We start from the raw sequence: 15,593 nt of genomic DNA on the forward strand, positions 1-15,593 counted from the left end.
CGTGAAAAACAGAATGCTGAAATTTCTCACGCTACTCTCTAACCTGACACCCGACAACTTACGGCTGCTGAGCACCTATCCAGCGAATCAGACACCAGAATAATTCTCCTCTCCATGATGAGGGCCATGTAGAGTGTGTAGAGGCACCGTGTGTTGAGCAGAGGAAGGAGGGTAGACTGGTTCCTGTTTTCTGAGAGGGACACCAGCCCTTGGTGATCTGGTACAGACAGCTTGCAGAGCTGGGGAGTGAGGATATTAGTTGTTAGGAGTGGGTATGGAGCAGCCTGATTGTTTTGTGGCTGTCTCATTTTGGGGCTAAAAATGGTAATGATGGAGGTGGTAGTTTCACTGGGTAGGGTTTGGAGTGAATATAAGTGCGACATTTCTGAAGAATCTAACGCTCTGACTTTATTTATATTCATTATTGATGTTGCTTAAGAAGGTTGGGAGTCCATTTATAAGGGTGACCTAGCAAAGTGTCAGATTTTCATTTTATAAGGGGGAGCTAGCAAGGAGGTAAAGTATAGCTGCAAGTCATGGCTATTTTTGGAGTGTTAGCATTGTAAGGGTGAGAATCCGTAACATCGCCGCTTCAACTAGAGAGAGAGAGAGAGAGAGAGAGAGAGAGAGAGAGTACATTTCCGTTGTACATGACGCGTGTGTCGAGTGTAAGTGCGATTAAAAGAGTGTGTACATTCAGAGTGTTTACAATTTGCTGGTGTTATTCCCCTCATCACACTTGACTGAGGACGGTCTACTTCGTCATTATGCCAAGTTATGTGAGAGTGCTAATAATTGTCCTCACTTGCCGGCAGGCAGATAGCGTAATGTTTGCACATGTCTAGCTTCACAAGTTAGATCATCGCAAATACGAGGCTTCCATACTGAGCTCAGCAAGAAATTTTTCTTACATACAAGCTGATTTTTTTAACACTTTTATATAAGGCTCGTTATTTACCGTAATATTGTGCAATATAAGATAAATGGGTAAACTTGTAATTTAATCAGTACGTAAATATCCGTTACGGAGGTGATGAACATGATAAAGGGTAAAATAGTGGCTAAATAAAGATTTGGCCTCAATTCGATAAATTAGGCAGTGTTGGTGATTTTGGTGTCGCCGTGAGATTGTGGTCGTTACTAATCGGGACACACTAATTTCACGCCCTCTGTATGATTACTCATGGGAGGTAATCAGTCACGTGCTATCTAATTTGGCTATGTGTTTTGAATCCTCAAGAAAGGTTGGGCTCCAGCCAAGGTGCTTAAATTGTATCAAATTAGGTCCATGAGATATATCAGGCAGGCGGCAGCTTTCCAAAGGCTGACTCACCATAGATCCGGCATCAAAAGAAAAGGGTCCAGGAGGTGGTACAGGGGAGCGGTAGAGAGTGCCGACAATTTCGTGAGCGTTCCTTTTGTATTGGGCTACGTTCATTATCTTCTCCACCATCAGCACAAATCGGTGGAAGAAGTCGTGCCAAGGGAGGTAGCTGAAAAGAAACTGTCAAACCAGACCATTATGTGAAACCAATATAATTCATAAGGTTAACCCTTAACCTAGTATCCAAAATCTAGGACTAGTCTCTCTGATTGTAGTGTAGTGTAGTGTAGTGCAGTGTAGTGTAGTGTAGTGTAGTGTAGTGTAGTGTAGTGTAGTGTAGTGTAGTGTAGTGTAGTGTAGTGTAGTGACTAGTGTAGTGTAGAGCGGTATGGTACAGTAAAGTGTAATGTAGATTAACAGTACCTGACTACGCATATAGCTGTAGTGGCTGATGTAGTATAGCAGTAGCCAAAAGAGAACATTGACTCCGCACAGTTCGTTATAGTAAAACCAAAATACTTGCCCGCCTGCCTGAGTGAGCTTAACATTAGACTTACTCATTTAATGAACTTCTAAGTAAAATTGGTTTTATGTAGTATTGATGACTCTATATGAAATATAAAGGTGGATTTAATTTCCAAGAAATCAAGTTGTTATGCATTTAAGTTGATACGATCGCCTAGCAACGATTTCAAAATCTATGATAAATCCAGAATCCGTACAATTTATGGGTTATCCGACCCATTTACTTCCATGAGAGGCGAGAGCTAATACTCCAATATTGAGGCACAATGTACTTCATGGCTCACTAACATGTGACAATACTCTGGAATGTTTCGAAATTGAAAGTGTTGAATTTCAATGAGAATATTTCCGTGGAATCGATAAAAATAAAAAATTCACACAGCGACACTTCCTATCACTTAATACATGCTAATATACAGAGATAAGGTTGCTAACAACTAAAACAATTTGTATTCTGATAATATAATTACAATGCCAATCGTCAGTAGATTGTTAGGTCATTATCACAGAGAACATTAATTGTCTGTAAATTAAAAGGCTCCAGCACTTTCTAGGAAACCAGAACAACTCATTAGTTGAGATAAGGTTATATTATGTAATATTATAAAACGTCAAACAGGTAATACGTTGTAAATGTGTAATACTAATACGGTGCGAACTCAAGTCATCGTCTATTAGATACTGGTGTTATTCCCAGAGGAACTGTGTTCATCTACTTATAATAAACAATATGGTAGAAGGTACAAAAGTGCACTGTTCAGTGTGGTAGCAATATGGGAGTTATATAATTAGAGTGTTAGAGTGCAGACGCGCCCCGGGTCTATCAGGACTACATTGTTCCTCATTCTAGTCAAAGCTATGTTCATTACCCGAAGTAAGTCTCCTCTCTCCTGTATTACAGGATGGAAATGATTGACAAATTACGGTGCGGGAGTAGTACAAGTGTGCAGACAGGACAACAAGGTGACATTGCACCTGTGGGCTGTGTTTAATGGATTACTTAATAAACAAACAAATTAATTCCCTTAATTAATTAATTAATTACCAAATTACTCTATAAAATTGTTCATACTCACATGTTGGTGATCGGGAAACAGAACACCGGAACATTGTGCAGAATATCCTGAAATGGGATTCATTTAGAGGACTAATTACATCATTTACTTGAGTGTATGTGCCGTTTAGTTGGAGTCTTATTTTCAGTTCCTCTCCGAGTTTGGGCACGAAACCCGGGGTGAAACTGATGAAATTACTAGGTCATTAGGGAGGAAGGAAGGTTAAACTCTAGAATGTGGGTTGGTTTAATAATCGGTGCTACTGCCGGTGATACCCTGCTGCCGGGTATCACCATACTTTTGGCATAGGTGAGTTCTATTAGTAATACAAGAAGCTGAATACAGTATGAATATTAATTTCTTACTTAGAGTCATTGTCAGTCAGAGGCAAAAGATTGATACTGCAATTGTGGTTGTACCAGGATCAATGTCGCTTTTGTGACAAAAAAGCCCCCCAAGCAACCGAGACGTATCAATTCCGTCGAGCTTCCGACAACTAACTTTTTTGTCGGGACTATTTTATTGCCACCTTTATGACTTCTAGCCACCTAAGCAACGTTTTGTCGGCTCTTAAGATCTATTTTCTATTATTCGGTAGACACTGAGACGGGAGAGGCAAAGCTGTGTAAATTGTAATTCGAGAACAAAAACAGATATCTTCCCTTTAGTGCTGTTCTCTGTATAGCAGAAGCAGTGGGGAATCATTCCCCAGTTCTTAGCTTTGATATCGTCAATTTAAAAACCGGGTAATTGTATATGGTACAGATATTACGGTAATACATGATTGAAAATTGGAACTATGCCGCCACAGTGCCACGAGAGTGCTGCGACAGTGCTGTCGGGATCCGGATGTATGACCGATATAATAACGTAGCCAGATTTTGGCCATATTAGACCCCCTCTACCCTCTTCGAGCCACCTTTTACTTATCCTCCATCTGATATTCCCTGATAGTTAATAGTTAATAATAGTACTATGTTTACAGTATGTACTGAAGGGGTATCCTAGGAAGTTTCTTGAACTTTTAACAGGTACCCCTCCTCATTTAACCCTCAATTAAGTTTCCTATCATTCGGCTGAGTCGACCGAGGAGATCGCATAGATCCAATGTATCCTTAGCTACTCCCTAGACTAGGTGACACTGATACAAAGTACACCAAAATTTTACATACCACCGATCTAGGAATGTTCCCAACCGTTGTCCATTTGTGTGCAAACCATTAATTATCGTCTGTCATTGACGGAATTCCATCTGTGTTATAAAATGTAGCCCCTCCAATATCGACATTTTTCGATTACAAAAAATGATATGCATTGCAAAAAAGAACAGACACCAAAGATAGAATAATTAGACCCTATTTTATTCTTATTCCAAGAGAAATCACATATCTGTGAATCAGCATACCAATCGGAAGTGTGCTAAAAAAGGAAAAAAGGTTTCCAAAATTGGGCTCACTTATAGGAAATTTCAAAGGAAAAATAGACCAATTTTCTACCCGTGCAAATCACTATTAGGGATGGCAGTTATACAACTGGCTGTATATAGAATTGAGTGACTTTAAAGGTGATCGATGGTAATGAGCACACATGGGCAACGTTTCCGAACATATCACATACGATTATTTTGGTTCCTTTCGATTTTAACATCATTTGTGTTACTTTGTATTCATTGTGTAACTTCGTATCAGGTAGCAGCAGTTATAGTGTAGCTTCTGGGTAGAAATAACCCTTGGGCATAGTGTGGCTATTGTGTAGAAATGGGGACCTTGTTCAACTTTAGACCAGCTGTATAGTATGTAACATGTGAACTATCCCCCCCCCCCCCCCCCCCCCCCCCCCTTAGTATATAAGAACGCAGCATGTTGCCAGCTGTATAGTATGTAACATGTGAACTATCCCCCCCCCCCCCCTTAGTATATAAGAACGCAGCATGTTGCCAGCTGTATAGTATGTAACATGTGAACTATCCCCCCCCCCCCCCCCCCCCCCCTTAGTATATAAGAACGCAGCATGTTGCCAGCTGGCCTCGAAATGGCATATTCAAATAGTAAGGGTGCATTTAAAGTGTAATAACGAGGATCCAATTTAGTAAACGGTGGGCGTTACAATGAGACATCATAGTACACAACCAGTTTCAAACAGGAACAAATTAAGCACATTTTAAAAAGCTAATCTGTATAAACACCACCGTGCAACTATTTTAAGGCCTCTTTCAGCATGCAAAAATTCTGAAAACAAAATTAACATGTGTCGGATAATTGGAAGATGGGGACCACTACCCTCTAGTAAATGGATCATTTGCAACTAACTATGTTGTAGGACAGGGCTTCCCCGATGCGTCATACGAAATAAATGTAATTATAAAAGAAAACCCTTTAATAAATGCGATCAACGAGTTACTAATATGAGAAAGAATTTGGTGTAAACCTGCGCTTGTGGTAGCCCAAGTGCTATGACTTTTCCTTCATGCCCAAAGTTAAAACTTAATGCACATTAATGATTAAGATATGTTTTAAGTGATTTCAGCCAGTCTAAAGTTACTAAAACAAAAATCGCGCGATCCAAGTTATCCTAAATTCAACGCGTTTTACAAATAAAACGCTTGTGCCGAAAAACCGGCGCAGCTAAGTCAAATCTATTGTTTAAGCGCGCGCCAATTTTATTTTTAGTAGACCTTATTGGTTACAGTTTTTATGAAGTCGTAACCAAATCGAAATTCGATAGGAATAATAAGGAAAAAGACTGGTTGTAATGAATCCAAAACAAAAACATGAACTCACCTGATTGTCGAAATTGTCAGGATACTTGTATGTAACCGTCTTTTCTGAAATTCAATAAATTGTTGCTTGAGACTAACGACTAACTTTTATGTACATCCTTTTAGGAATGCGAAGAATCTAACAATATAATATCATTGTCATTGAAATCAGTATAAACGCTTCCAAGTCACAAAACAAAATGACTAACTTCCATCGACAACTTCGAGCTGTAAATAACATTCAAATATCCTGTCCGCTTTTTCCCTGAGGGATTATTAAAATCGTTAAACAACGCAACATACATGTTAAAAGTTTGTTGTACTAAATGATTGTCATTTGTCTCTGAACTATATGTTTATTATATATCTTCATCATTTCAGAAAACAAGAGGAATATCAACACATCTAATATAATAACTGAACAAACTGATATATGGATGCATAACATCGATGTTGCGGAAATGAATGTCTCTTGCAGTATCATGTTTTGAGATATGAACCCTAACCAGTGAAATCTTGTGCTTTGAACCAAATCTTATCCCACTATCACTTGAAATTAATCGAAACTGCTCTTGGAATTTGAAATATACGGTCTGGATATTAATCAGAATTGAACTGAGTCATCATGAGTTATGACATGATTTCCGGTCTTGTAAGGTGGTGAGAGGTGGGGCAGACAGATTAAAATAAGGTGTCAGATATCACATTCTAACAGTATACCACTTATCTACAGTAGATAACGTATCAAGGACCTGTCATTTTCATTAAAAGCGAAATTTAAATTACTTTCTTATGCAAACCCTGTCGCGAAATGATTTTTAAATTTATAATTTGATTTAAGTTTAATAACGTTTTTAATGGTTTAATCGCTACAAGTAAGCGGAATGGGGCAAGGTTAAATGATCTTCAATTTACTGTACAGTTTTTAAATGATAGGAACGTATATCCTGAAGTTTAAATGTGACAGAGAAATGTCCATTGACTGGAAATTTCTTTAATCTATTAGCGAAACTATAAAACTATAAAACCGAATCAATTTTGATATATCCCCTCTCATCGAGGAGAGTTGTAAGCTGCGCCTTTCTCTCAGGATTCCTATACCGTCACATCCTCCAGTCGGGGAATCATACCCCAGTTTCCGTGTACTGCAAGCGGGTTCCAAACCTGTACACTGTACAGTGTACAGCGTATTCAACATGCAGTCTGATGAGACTTTTTTGAAATTAAGCATGACGAATATGTTTCAGCATGAGCGTTCTTTTGACCCACCCTACAACTCATTAGTCATTAGGCTTTGTTGACAGCTTTGTCAATGTTAGACGTCCACTGGAGGTCAAGACTTATAAGTCTTTCATTTCGCAACTTTTAAGTCTTTTATTTTCCCAACTGGGCTCTCTCCATGAAGTAGGGTTGCTCTTTCCAATTTACCATACCTTGTGTTACTGTTCTTAACAATAAAGCGAGAAAGCCGTTCCTGCTCCCAAATAATCTAATACCTACCTGGACAAGCGTATGGTGTTGCCAGCGAACATTAGGTTAACAGTTTTCAGATTCATCGAGTAGTTGTTTTTTAAAGTATAACAAGTAATGAACTGCATATTACTTATTATACTTGTCACTTACCACCTATTATTATGGGTGTCTAACCTTATAGCTGGACAATGACCATTGCTGTAATTATCTGTGTGTAACAAATTACACATCAATATCCGCTGACCTTACAAGAACAAAGATGAACTATCTGATATCATGCTTGCTGTTGTACTGCTGAGATCATGTCATCTCTACAAATCATACTTACTGAATCACGCTCTAATTTGACTATATTAGATTAACCGACAACATTACTACAGTCAGTAAATATTTACATTAAATAATAAGTGAGGAATACTGAGAATTGCATCATTGTGTTATTCATTGTGCGAGCTACTTGGAATGTTGTATTCCAAAAAGAAAATATCTTAATAATCATTATATTCACCCACAGAAATAATGAGGTGAATGAGGTGTTATTATTATCCTGTACCTGAAGCCAGAACAGTACCAGGTGAAAAAACACGTACACTACGTGACACAAAATTCATTTAATAATATGTAGAGGATACAATTAAACTTTAAATGAAATTTCATATCATCACTCGTACTGTGATAAGTAATAAGAAATATTACGTGATCTAATTCGTTTAAAATGTACTCCACATTGGATGTATGCAGGCCTGTCTTCTGGAATTATATGTTATTAGATATTGGAAGTATAGCAACACGAGATAGTTACACAAGTTACCATTAAATAATCTCATTGTGTCAAGGACATGCTGAGTAAATTTTGTTCTAATTCTAAATAATACTGTCGGCAAGAGAAATAAAACATGTATCTTTTTTAAAACTACTGCTTTTCTGAAAAATCAAACCCAGTTTAATTAGTCCTACCATTCTCTTGATATTATTTAAGTATCGTGACTTTTTAATCGGAGGACCAAATGGCCGCGTGAATAACGAAACTTTTATTCTAAAGGGTCGGATAGTTTAGCTTTTCCGATTTTCGTTTTTGCCCTTAGATGCATAAGCTTATTGGGAATCAACATATTTAGAATATGGTGGGAAGATTAAGAACATACAAGCTAGGGTGTCCAAAGCTTCATAGCACTTGACTTGCGAATTTTTAAGACGTAAGGGCTATTAAATAAGTCACGTGGTCGCTTGGTCACGTGGTCGCCCTTTTTAGGACACCCTGTACTTAACACTTTAACAGATACACATAAGTACAGAACTGTGTAAATTATAAAAGCATTTTATTCATATTTTATGCGCTATTTTTAGCGGTAAGTACTAAGTAAGTGTTACCGTGTTATCCCCTATCAAGATTCTAAAAAAAGTGCGATGAGATTGGATTTTGAGACTAAAAGTGCGATTTTCACGTGTCACGTGCAGTGGCGAAATGTACTCCCCACCAACCCCCCCCCCCCCCCCCAGCCTGCAAGATTTCTTGCCCCACAAATTATTTTCTATTTAAAAAGATTTCGCGAGTCCCTTTGTAAGCGAAATTGTAAGTAAGTTGCTTTATGTCGCTCGATGTTTATTTCTCAGAATTGTAAGTATGTCGCTGTTATTGGATCCATAAATAACGAACAATTTACGTGCGTATTTTTATGAATTATATTATGTTACATATTGTAAACGTGGTAAGCCTCTCGTAGCACGATGGTTCCCAGTGACATAAATTTAAAAAGGGACTAGGAATCCAGTCTGGAAAGAAAAAACGGCTACCATATATTTTTAAAACGACTACCATAAATTTTTCGGCCGCTCCGCGGCCGGATAACAATTTCATTTCACTTTGCTAATTATATGCTAATTATATTACAGAGGTTTAGTTATTCATTAGTATAGTTATTAGTTCATTAGTATAGTTATTCATAATTGCCAAAAGAGTGGAAAAAATTATCCTTTCCGGGACTCGAACTCGCAATCTGCTCATCAGGAAACGATGAATTAACCAACTAGGCCACGATTCCATACATACCGTTGTAATATTTACATATAGATATTCGCGCGTTCCTGCAACTTCAGGTAGTACTATACTAGAATTTAGAATGGAATCAATGTGATAAGGATCCAGAGTTAATTACCTGCTAGGATTAATAAGTCAGTTCTCCAGTTGAAGAGACCCTCTCTCAAACTTTTAATGAAGAAATATTCACTATGCCTATGGCAGTATCAAGTATATTCTGAGAAAGATGGAGTAGACTGTAGCCAGGAATAGTACCTCCTTTAATGGTAACCATGGTAACTATAGTAACCACTGTGAATCTTGATCTTATAACAACTAGTATCCTTTAAGACTTAGACAGTATATAGTACATTGAATAAACACGCTGAAAAGCGATGAAAATGCAAGCGCGCGACCGAATATGTAGTGCTGAAAGAGGATGCCGAAATCTCGCGGAGAATCTCACGATATCGTGAGCCTAGCTATGAGATTTAAACGAAACTCGCAAAAATCTGGCAAAAATCTCGCGCGCGTTACGTCGAAGTTTTCACGCTATAAACAAGTGATAAAATACACGTTAACTTTAAGAGTATAAAATACATGTTAAGTTCCTAATTCCCTCAACTTTTAAGTTAAACTTTTTCTGTTTCCTCATTTATTTACAAATTTTGTGTGATGAGTCTGGCTCGCAATCTCGCATAAATCTTGACCTGGGCGTGTTATGTAGGACCATAACTAGGTTTTAAAAAGTTATACAAACTTAAAGAAGATGTATTAATATGTAGTCACAATCCTCGATAAAACTCTTGATCTTATTGAGCTGGAAATATGTCATTTGAACAAGCATAAGGCTCTGTGGCCATAACGGAAAAGTTTTATTTTTGACGATGAACAATATTGAGACATGATCATGGCCGAATGAACAAGTTAAAGGATGAGGGGAGAAAAAGTTTTTTTCTCGTGCAAATCCTTTTATTACATTAATCGTATAAACCACTTTAGTAATATCCGCAAAGTTGAATTTCATTCGCGCGCCGAGATATCCAGCCAAAACAATTTGAACCTGTGACGTCAATTATGTGAGTTGCTCTGATCCGCGCATATAGAAATACAGGTAAAATGAGCGTGCGGGCCGACTAAATTACTAATTAAGAACAAATTAACAATTTACGATACTAACGAGCCTATAACCAATCGAGAGGAGACTTTTTATGACCGGTTGAAAAAAGAATTATCACCCTACGATAACCATGAGCCGAGATACACCTGGAATAAGATTGAAGTCACACAGAAAGGCATGTAAATTATGTATATTTATAGCTCCCAACGCAACACCTAGCAACTCCCTGTTTCGTTATACCACAGTTGATATATCAACATGTCATATCAACACAACACGGTCCTAATAAAAATGGATCGGGTAGGTATGAAATGCATGTCTTCATTCCAGTTGGACAAGCACCAAGCACCAAGCTTTTAAGTTCTAACTCACTATGTGACACTACTTATAACGTAAGCAAGATTTGCAACTATTTACACCAAGCAATATTATACCAAGCATAGCAGACGAACACATCCACATTCGTTACGCTTTACACTCAAGTCACAGCAAACTAAAACGGTAAATTATAAATGAGTGTACAACTAAAGGCCGGTACAAGCGCAGTGTCAAACCGCACGTGCGTACTCAGATAGGACTAGAGGCGCCAAGGGCCAGCTAGTAAAATGTCTTCTACTACATCATACATTCTTTTTAATTGTGTCCATATCGGGTTTCAAACAAGTCAAAACAAAATAGCAGTTTGTGGTTTAGTTAGCGGATGCTACTTATCTTAGCTATTTATAAATAGAAATACCTACTACAACTACAAGAAAGCCTTTCTGAGTTACATTTAACTATTATTATTAAAGAGAATTATTCGTAACTTAGACTAATTCAGTGCAACCAAAGATACCGCTCTCGCAAACGCCAAAGGTAACACGACGTAATTAAAACAGAACAGAACAAAATGTTGACACGAGCAAAGGGTGCGCGCGCACGTTGCATAGTGTGCCCAGAGGCTGCAAAAAGTATTTTGGGTGATATTTGCTTTCCAGATAAGTTTAGCCTGATCTGATCAGAAATAATCTGAATTTTCTAACAAAAAAAGAATTAAGGGGCTATCATTTTTAGTTTTTGAGATATTTTGAATCATATACACCAAATTGGTATGAAATTTATGAATAAAATTCAATAGGATAAGAATTAATGGATGAATTGGTCGCATATAAACTAGAATAATAATCTCTAAACATGTCTAAAACCATAAACATTGTTTTTCATCATTATTATATGGAGTTAGGGGCCAGATCCAATAAAAATTGGGTTAAAAATACGAAATTTCGATTTTTGCAGGCAAAATTCGATGTTTTCATCATTTTTGAAGGAAAAAAATTTCGTTCGCATGGTACCAAAGTGCAGAATCAACTTCCAGATCGCAGTTTTGGGAACTATTAACTAAGTTATTTGTTATGCCTGATACCTTACATTGACAGAAAAAACATAATGGGGAACCCAAATTTGTCATCTGACACCTTCCCATGGCCATTTAAAGTACCCCCAGCCTCCCTCAAAAAATTTGACTGCCAAAATATGGGGATATCACTATTTTACCCTTAACTAATCTTGGGGGCAGTTTTAGAGTCTCCACATGTGTTTTAAAGTAACCTTTAGGTATGGTTATGCCTAAGAATGACTATTTGGGAACTATTTTCAGCTACTGCCCTAAAATGTTGGTAATTTTATTGAAATTAGGGTCCTTTAAAGTTAAAAAAGGGCTAAATGTACCATTTTTAGACCTTAAATTGCAAAAATAATGATTTCTGAACTGTTTGAGAGCATCAAGATTGCTTTTTAAGTGTTTTTGGTCATTGTAAGGTCCGGAAACACTTGTTGAGGTGATTTAAAGGCTTTAAAAAAGAAAATATCAGCAATTTGGGGCTAAATTACCTTATTTTGTAAGCGCGTAACTCAATTTAGCTCAAAATAACATTGTTTTTGTCCCAGAAAATTCGAATTTTGATCAAAAGCCATGTATGGAGGTATCAAATGAAAGCTCTTGATAACCTCTTTCCATTTAAAACACAAAGAAGTAGTTTATAATTGATATAAGTGATAAAATGGTCTAAAAATGGAATCAAAAAGTCCTAAAATTCACAAAATTTCTGTATAATCTTAAACCTTTGATGGCCCATAAAAAAATCATGCCACAATATCACACTGTAAATTTTTCTGAGATTACTCTAAATGTCCTATACTAACAGATAGCGTAAATTATGGATGCTCACCAAAGTGAATTTGTCACTTATTTTTGTAATTTGTTCAAAAATATGGCAAAAAACGGCAAAAAAATGTAATTTTACACAAAAAATCAGGTTAAATCAATATATGAGGTCAAAAATCCTTCTAATCATCTTTAAAACCCCTTTAAACGATTTCTTATGCAATTTTAGGTTGGATAGGGTGGTTTTAAATTGAAAATAGGCTGGTTGAAGAAAAAAACTGACTTTTTGCAGAAAATTGGGCTCGCGGGCACACTGTGCGTTGGTCTTAACACATAAGTGACGTCACAGCCCAAAATTGCTATCAGCCAATAGGAGCGCGGCGTGATATTGCACGAATTATCGATTTCACAGTCCGGCGTATTTTTTGATTCTACACACTTTCACAGGACTTAAACGCGAATATTTGGAAGTAAATTCTAAGGTCCCCTCATCCTTTAATTCATTCAGAATGAGATATTGAATATAATTATTGTAGTGTTTAGTAGGGGGCATCACAGCTCTCGAAGGACAAAGTGAAACAAGGCAAATGACTCCAGTGCTATTTTTTGCGGTAAGTATCGCTATTAAATAACTTAATATTTTAACCCCTTTTTTGGATGTATTATTTTTAGAACCTGAGCATATTATTTTTAATTACCATGTATGTTTAGCCAAGTTAGGGATCGCCTTACTTGCTTGTTTTAGTTCCTATAGACTATAGTTGGGATCTCCTAATTAAGTCAGTAATCTTAGTTAAAGGACAATGAGTGCCGAAACTTTGATTATTTTTATTTAGTAACCAGTTATTTGCCTTGTTTCACTTTGTCTGTCGATGCTCCTTTCTAGCCCTACTATGTTAAAAACTCATGCTTGGTACTACAAAATGAATGAAATTAAATCATCTTCAGGAAAGCTTCAAGACTTTAGCAAGCCAGTTTATATTTCAGTTCGGGATTTAAACCTTTAATTTCAGCATCAAATATCAAGAACATAAAAACATTCTACATCACAACAAATACTCAATATTATTATTATTAGTATTGTATTCAGTGGTCGACCGGGGGCAGGATTCTGACCGGGGCCGGGGAGCCCCAATATAGCCGGGGCCGGGGAGCCCCAATATAGCTGGGGCTGACCACTGAGAATTGGCCGGGAAATCTTCCATTTTTCCATATTATTAGTATTGTATTCAGTGGTCGACCGGGGGCAGGATTCTGACCGGGGCCGGGGAGCCCCAATATAGCCGGGGCGGGGGCTGACCACTGAGAATTGGCCGGGCCGGGAAATCTTCCATTTTGTCGGGGCCGGGGGTAGTCAAACTGAAGCCAGAAATTGAAACATGAATTTGATAATAATTTAGGCTGGTGTGATGCAATCGGGAAGGATTAAACTCAAGGTGCGGCTTATCCTCACCGACTTGAGGATTAAACCGCAACTTCGTGCTGTGAACCAACTCAGGATAATCCTCATTATCCTGAGATCCATACTTAATTTCTAATCCTCAACTCGGAACTGAGGATAACCCTCAGCTGCTACTTTATCTGGAACTCGGGATTTAAAAGTAATCCCACATCCAAATACGGCTCGGTTCACAAAAATTTACCATAAATGTTAGGCTCTGTAGTTTACGTTGAGCCGTAGTTTTAGCTGCAGTGCAGTATTTTTACTTTATAGTTTCTACATATGTTTTATCGGGAAGGGCCGGGAGTTGTGATTTTGGCCGGGGCCCCAGTTGACCACTGATTTTATTACTGTACACTCATGACTCATGAATCTATGAGACACCATTGTTTTGGTGTTACCTTTTTTCACTTGTAAGGAGAGAAAGTAAAGACCTTTGTAATTGTTGTCTTCATTTTGGAGAGCCGCTCTAACATGAGCATTTTTTGTTCAATTTTGATAGTTATTTCTAGACAGAATCTTTGTTGTATATGATAATGGGTGTGGTATTGATTAGTGTGTTTCCTTTCTTCTCCAATATATACTAAAAGCTGAACAAAACTCTTACTTACTTGACTCTGCTTACAGTCATCTTTCACTGCAGCCTCACATCACATTGCCTTTGCTGAGAGGATTTAAGATATATTAATCTAAGATGAAATAACTGTTTTTAGCCAAAAAGGGCTCCTTTAATTCAAATTGAATCAAATATTCATGAAAAACATCATCACAAATATTTTTAACAAGTTAACAAACTAATCTACTGTGTACAAAGAACTTATCCACGTATTATGTAAGCCAGTCTAGAGAGATGGGATTTGTAAAAGCAGTTTAATCATTGAACAATAGCTAGGTGTAAAGAAATTCTTGGAAAGGGTCTAAAATGCCCAGAATCTGGCTTATATAATATGTGAATTATTTTTAATCTTCTATATAATGAGGAGTGTGCATTAAAGCAGTTGTTCCTTCTCTATCAAAGTTGAGTTCGATGAGAAACCAGACACTGTACGATAGCTCGTTCGCAGTAAAAGGATCCAAACTGTGGAATAAGGTGCCGAGTGAAGTGAAAGCCGAGAAAACGTTTGCCAGCTTCAAAGTCAGTTTGTCGCAGTTTCTTGCTTTGATACCGGATAACCCTCCGGTTTCCGGTTATACGTGCAGCTGGTCGAATTCCTTGGTAGACTACACGCCATCACGGTGGTCAGACATCTGATGACCCTTCCTGCTACGAGGATAAACCTTACCAAGTTACCAAGTTAGTTAACTGATCAAGTGGTTAGAAGGTCCGCCTCTAAAGCAACAAGTCTGGGTTTGAAACACACAAGTTTAGGAATTGAGCGCTGAGCTATGGACTCTGCTAGATGATCTACGAAAAAGATCTAAAACTTCTTTCACTTTGTGAAATCTCCTTGGTTGACTCGACCGGGATGATCAGGAAATCATGATTGAAGGGTAAATCTCAATTTTAGCGTACTGTAAATATAGCTACTATATTATACAACAGTAAACCACGATTCATTGCAAGGAAACAGTCACAGTTAAATAGGGTCCACAGTAAATCAGGGCTTTACTTATCCACGTTATGGATTTTAAGCTCTATTGGAAGGAATGCAAATGGCTGCAGGGTTTGTGGTTAGTCAGGGTACAGTTAATAGGGCACTGTATATCAACGGCCCAGTATATTGGTGTTTGACTATA

At 37.6% G+C, this 15,593-nt stretch overlaps 2 protein-coding genes across 2 annotated transcripts in view; both read right to left on the minus strand.

Annotated features, from left to right (window-relative positions):
* LOC134818452 (calumenin-A-like) overlaps window positions 1–8,660 on the minus strand; it is an 88,894-nt gene extending 80,234 nt beyond the window's left edge. Inside the window, exon 1 of the mRNA XM_063828020.1 lies at window positions 8,657–8,660. The gene's annotated coding sequence lies outside the window, so the exon portion shown is untranslated. The remainder of the gene's footprint in view (window positions 1–8,656) is intronic.
* The window catches only part of LOC134818444 (DENN domain-containing protein 1A-like), a 33,406-nt gene extending 18,859 nt beyond the window's left edge, over window positions 1–14,547 (minus strand). Inside the window, exons 1-7 of the mRNA XM_063828007.1 lie at window positions 14,468–14,547; window positions 5,872–5,927; window positions 5,685–5,728; window positions 2,926–2,972; window positions 1,748–1,855; window positions 1,334–1,493; window positions 63–239 (exon numbers count right to left, since the gene is read on the minus strand). Coding sequence (XP_063684077.1) covers window positions 63–239; window positions 1,334–1,493; window positions 1,748–1,855; window positions 2,926–2,972; window positions 5,685–5,728; window positions 5,872–5,927; window positions 14,468–14,487 — 612 coding nt within the window. The 5' untranslated portion in view covers window positions 14,488–14,547. The remainder of the gene's footprint in view (window positions 1–62; window positions 240–1,333; window positions 1,494–1,747; window positions 1,856–2,925; window positions 2,973–5,684; window positions 5,729–5,871; window positions 5,928–14,467) is intronic.
* Window positions 14,548–15,593: the final 1,046 nt, after the last annotated feature.

The sequence above is a fragment of the Bolinopsis microptera genome, chromosome 7 (assembly GCF_026151205.1).
Source record: "Bolinopsis microptera isolate Bmic1 chromosome 7, MBARI_Bmic_1.0, whole genome shotgun sequence".
Classification (NCBI taxonomy): Eukaryota; Metazoa; Ctenophora; class Tentaculata; order Lobata; family Bolinopsidae; genus Bolinopsis; species Bolinopsis microptera.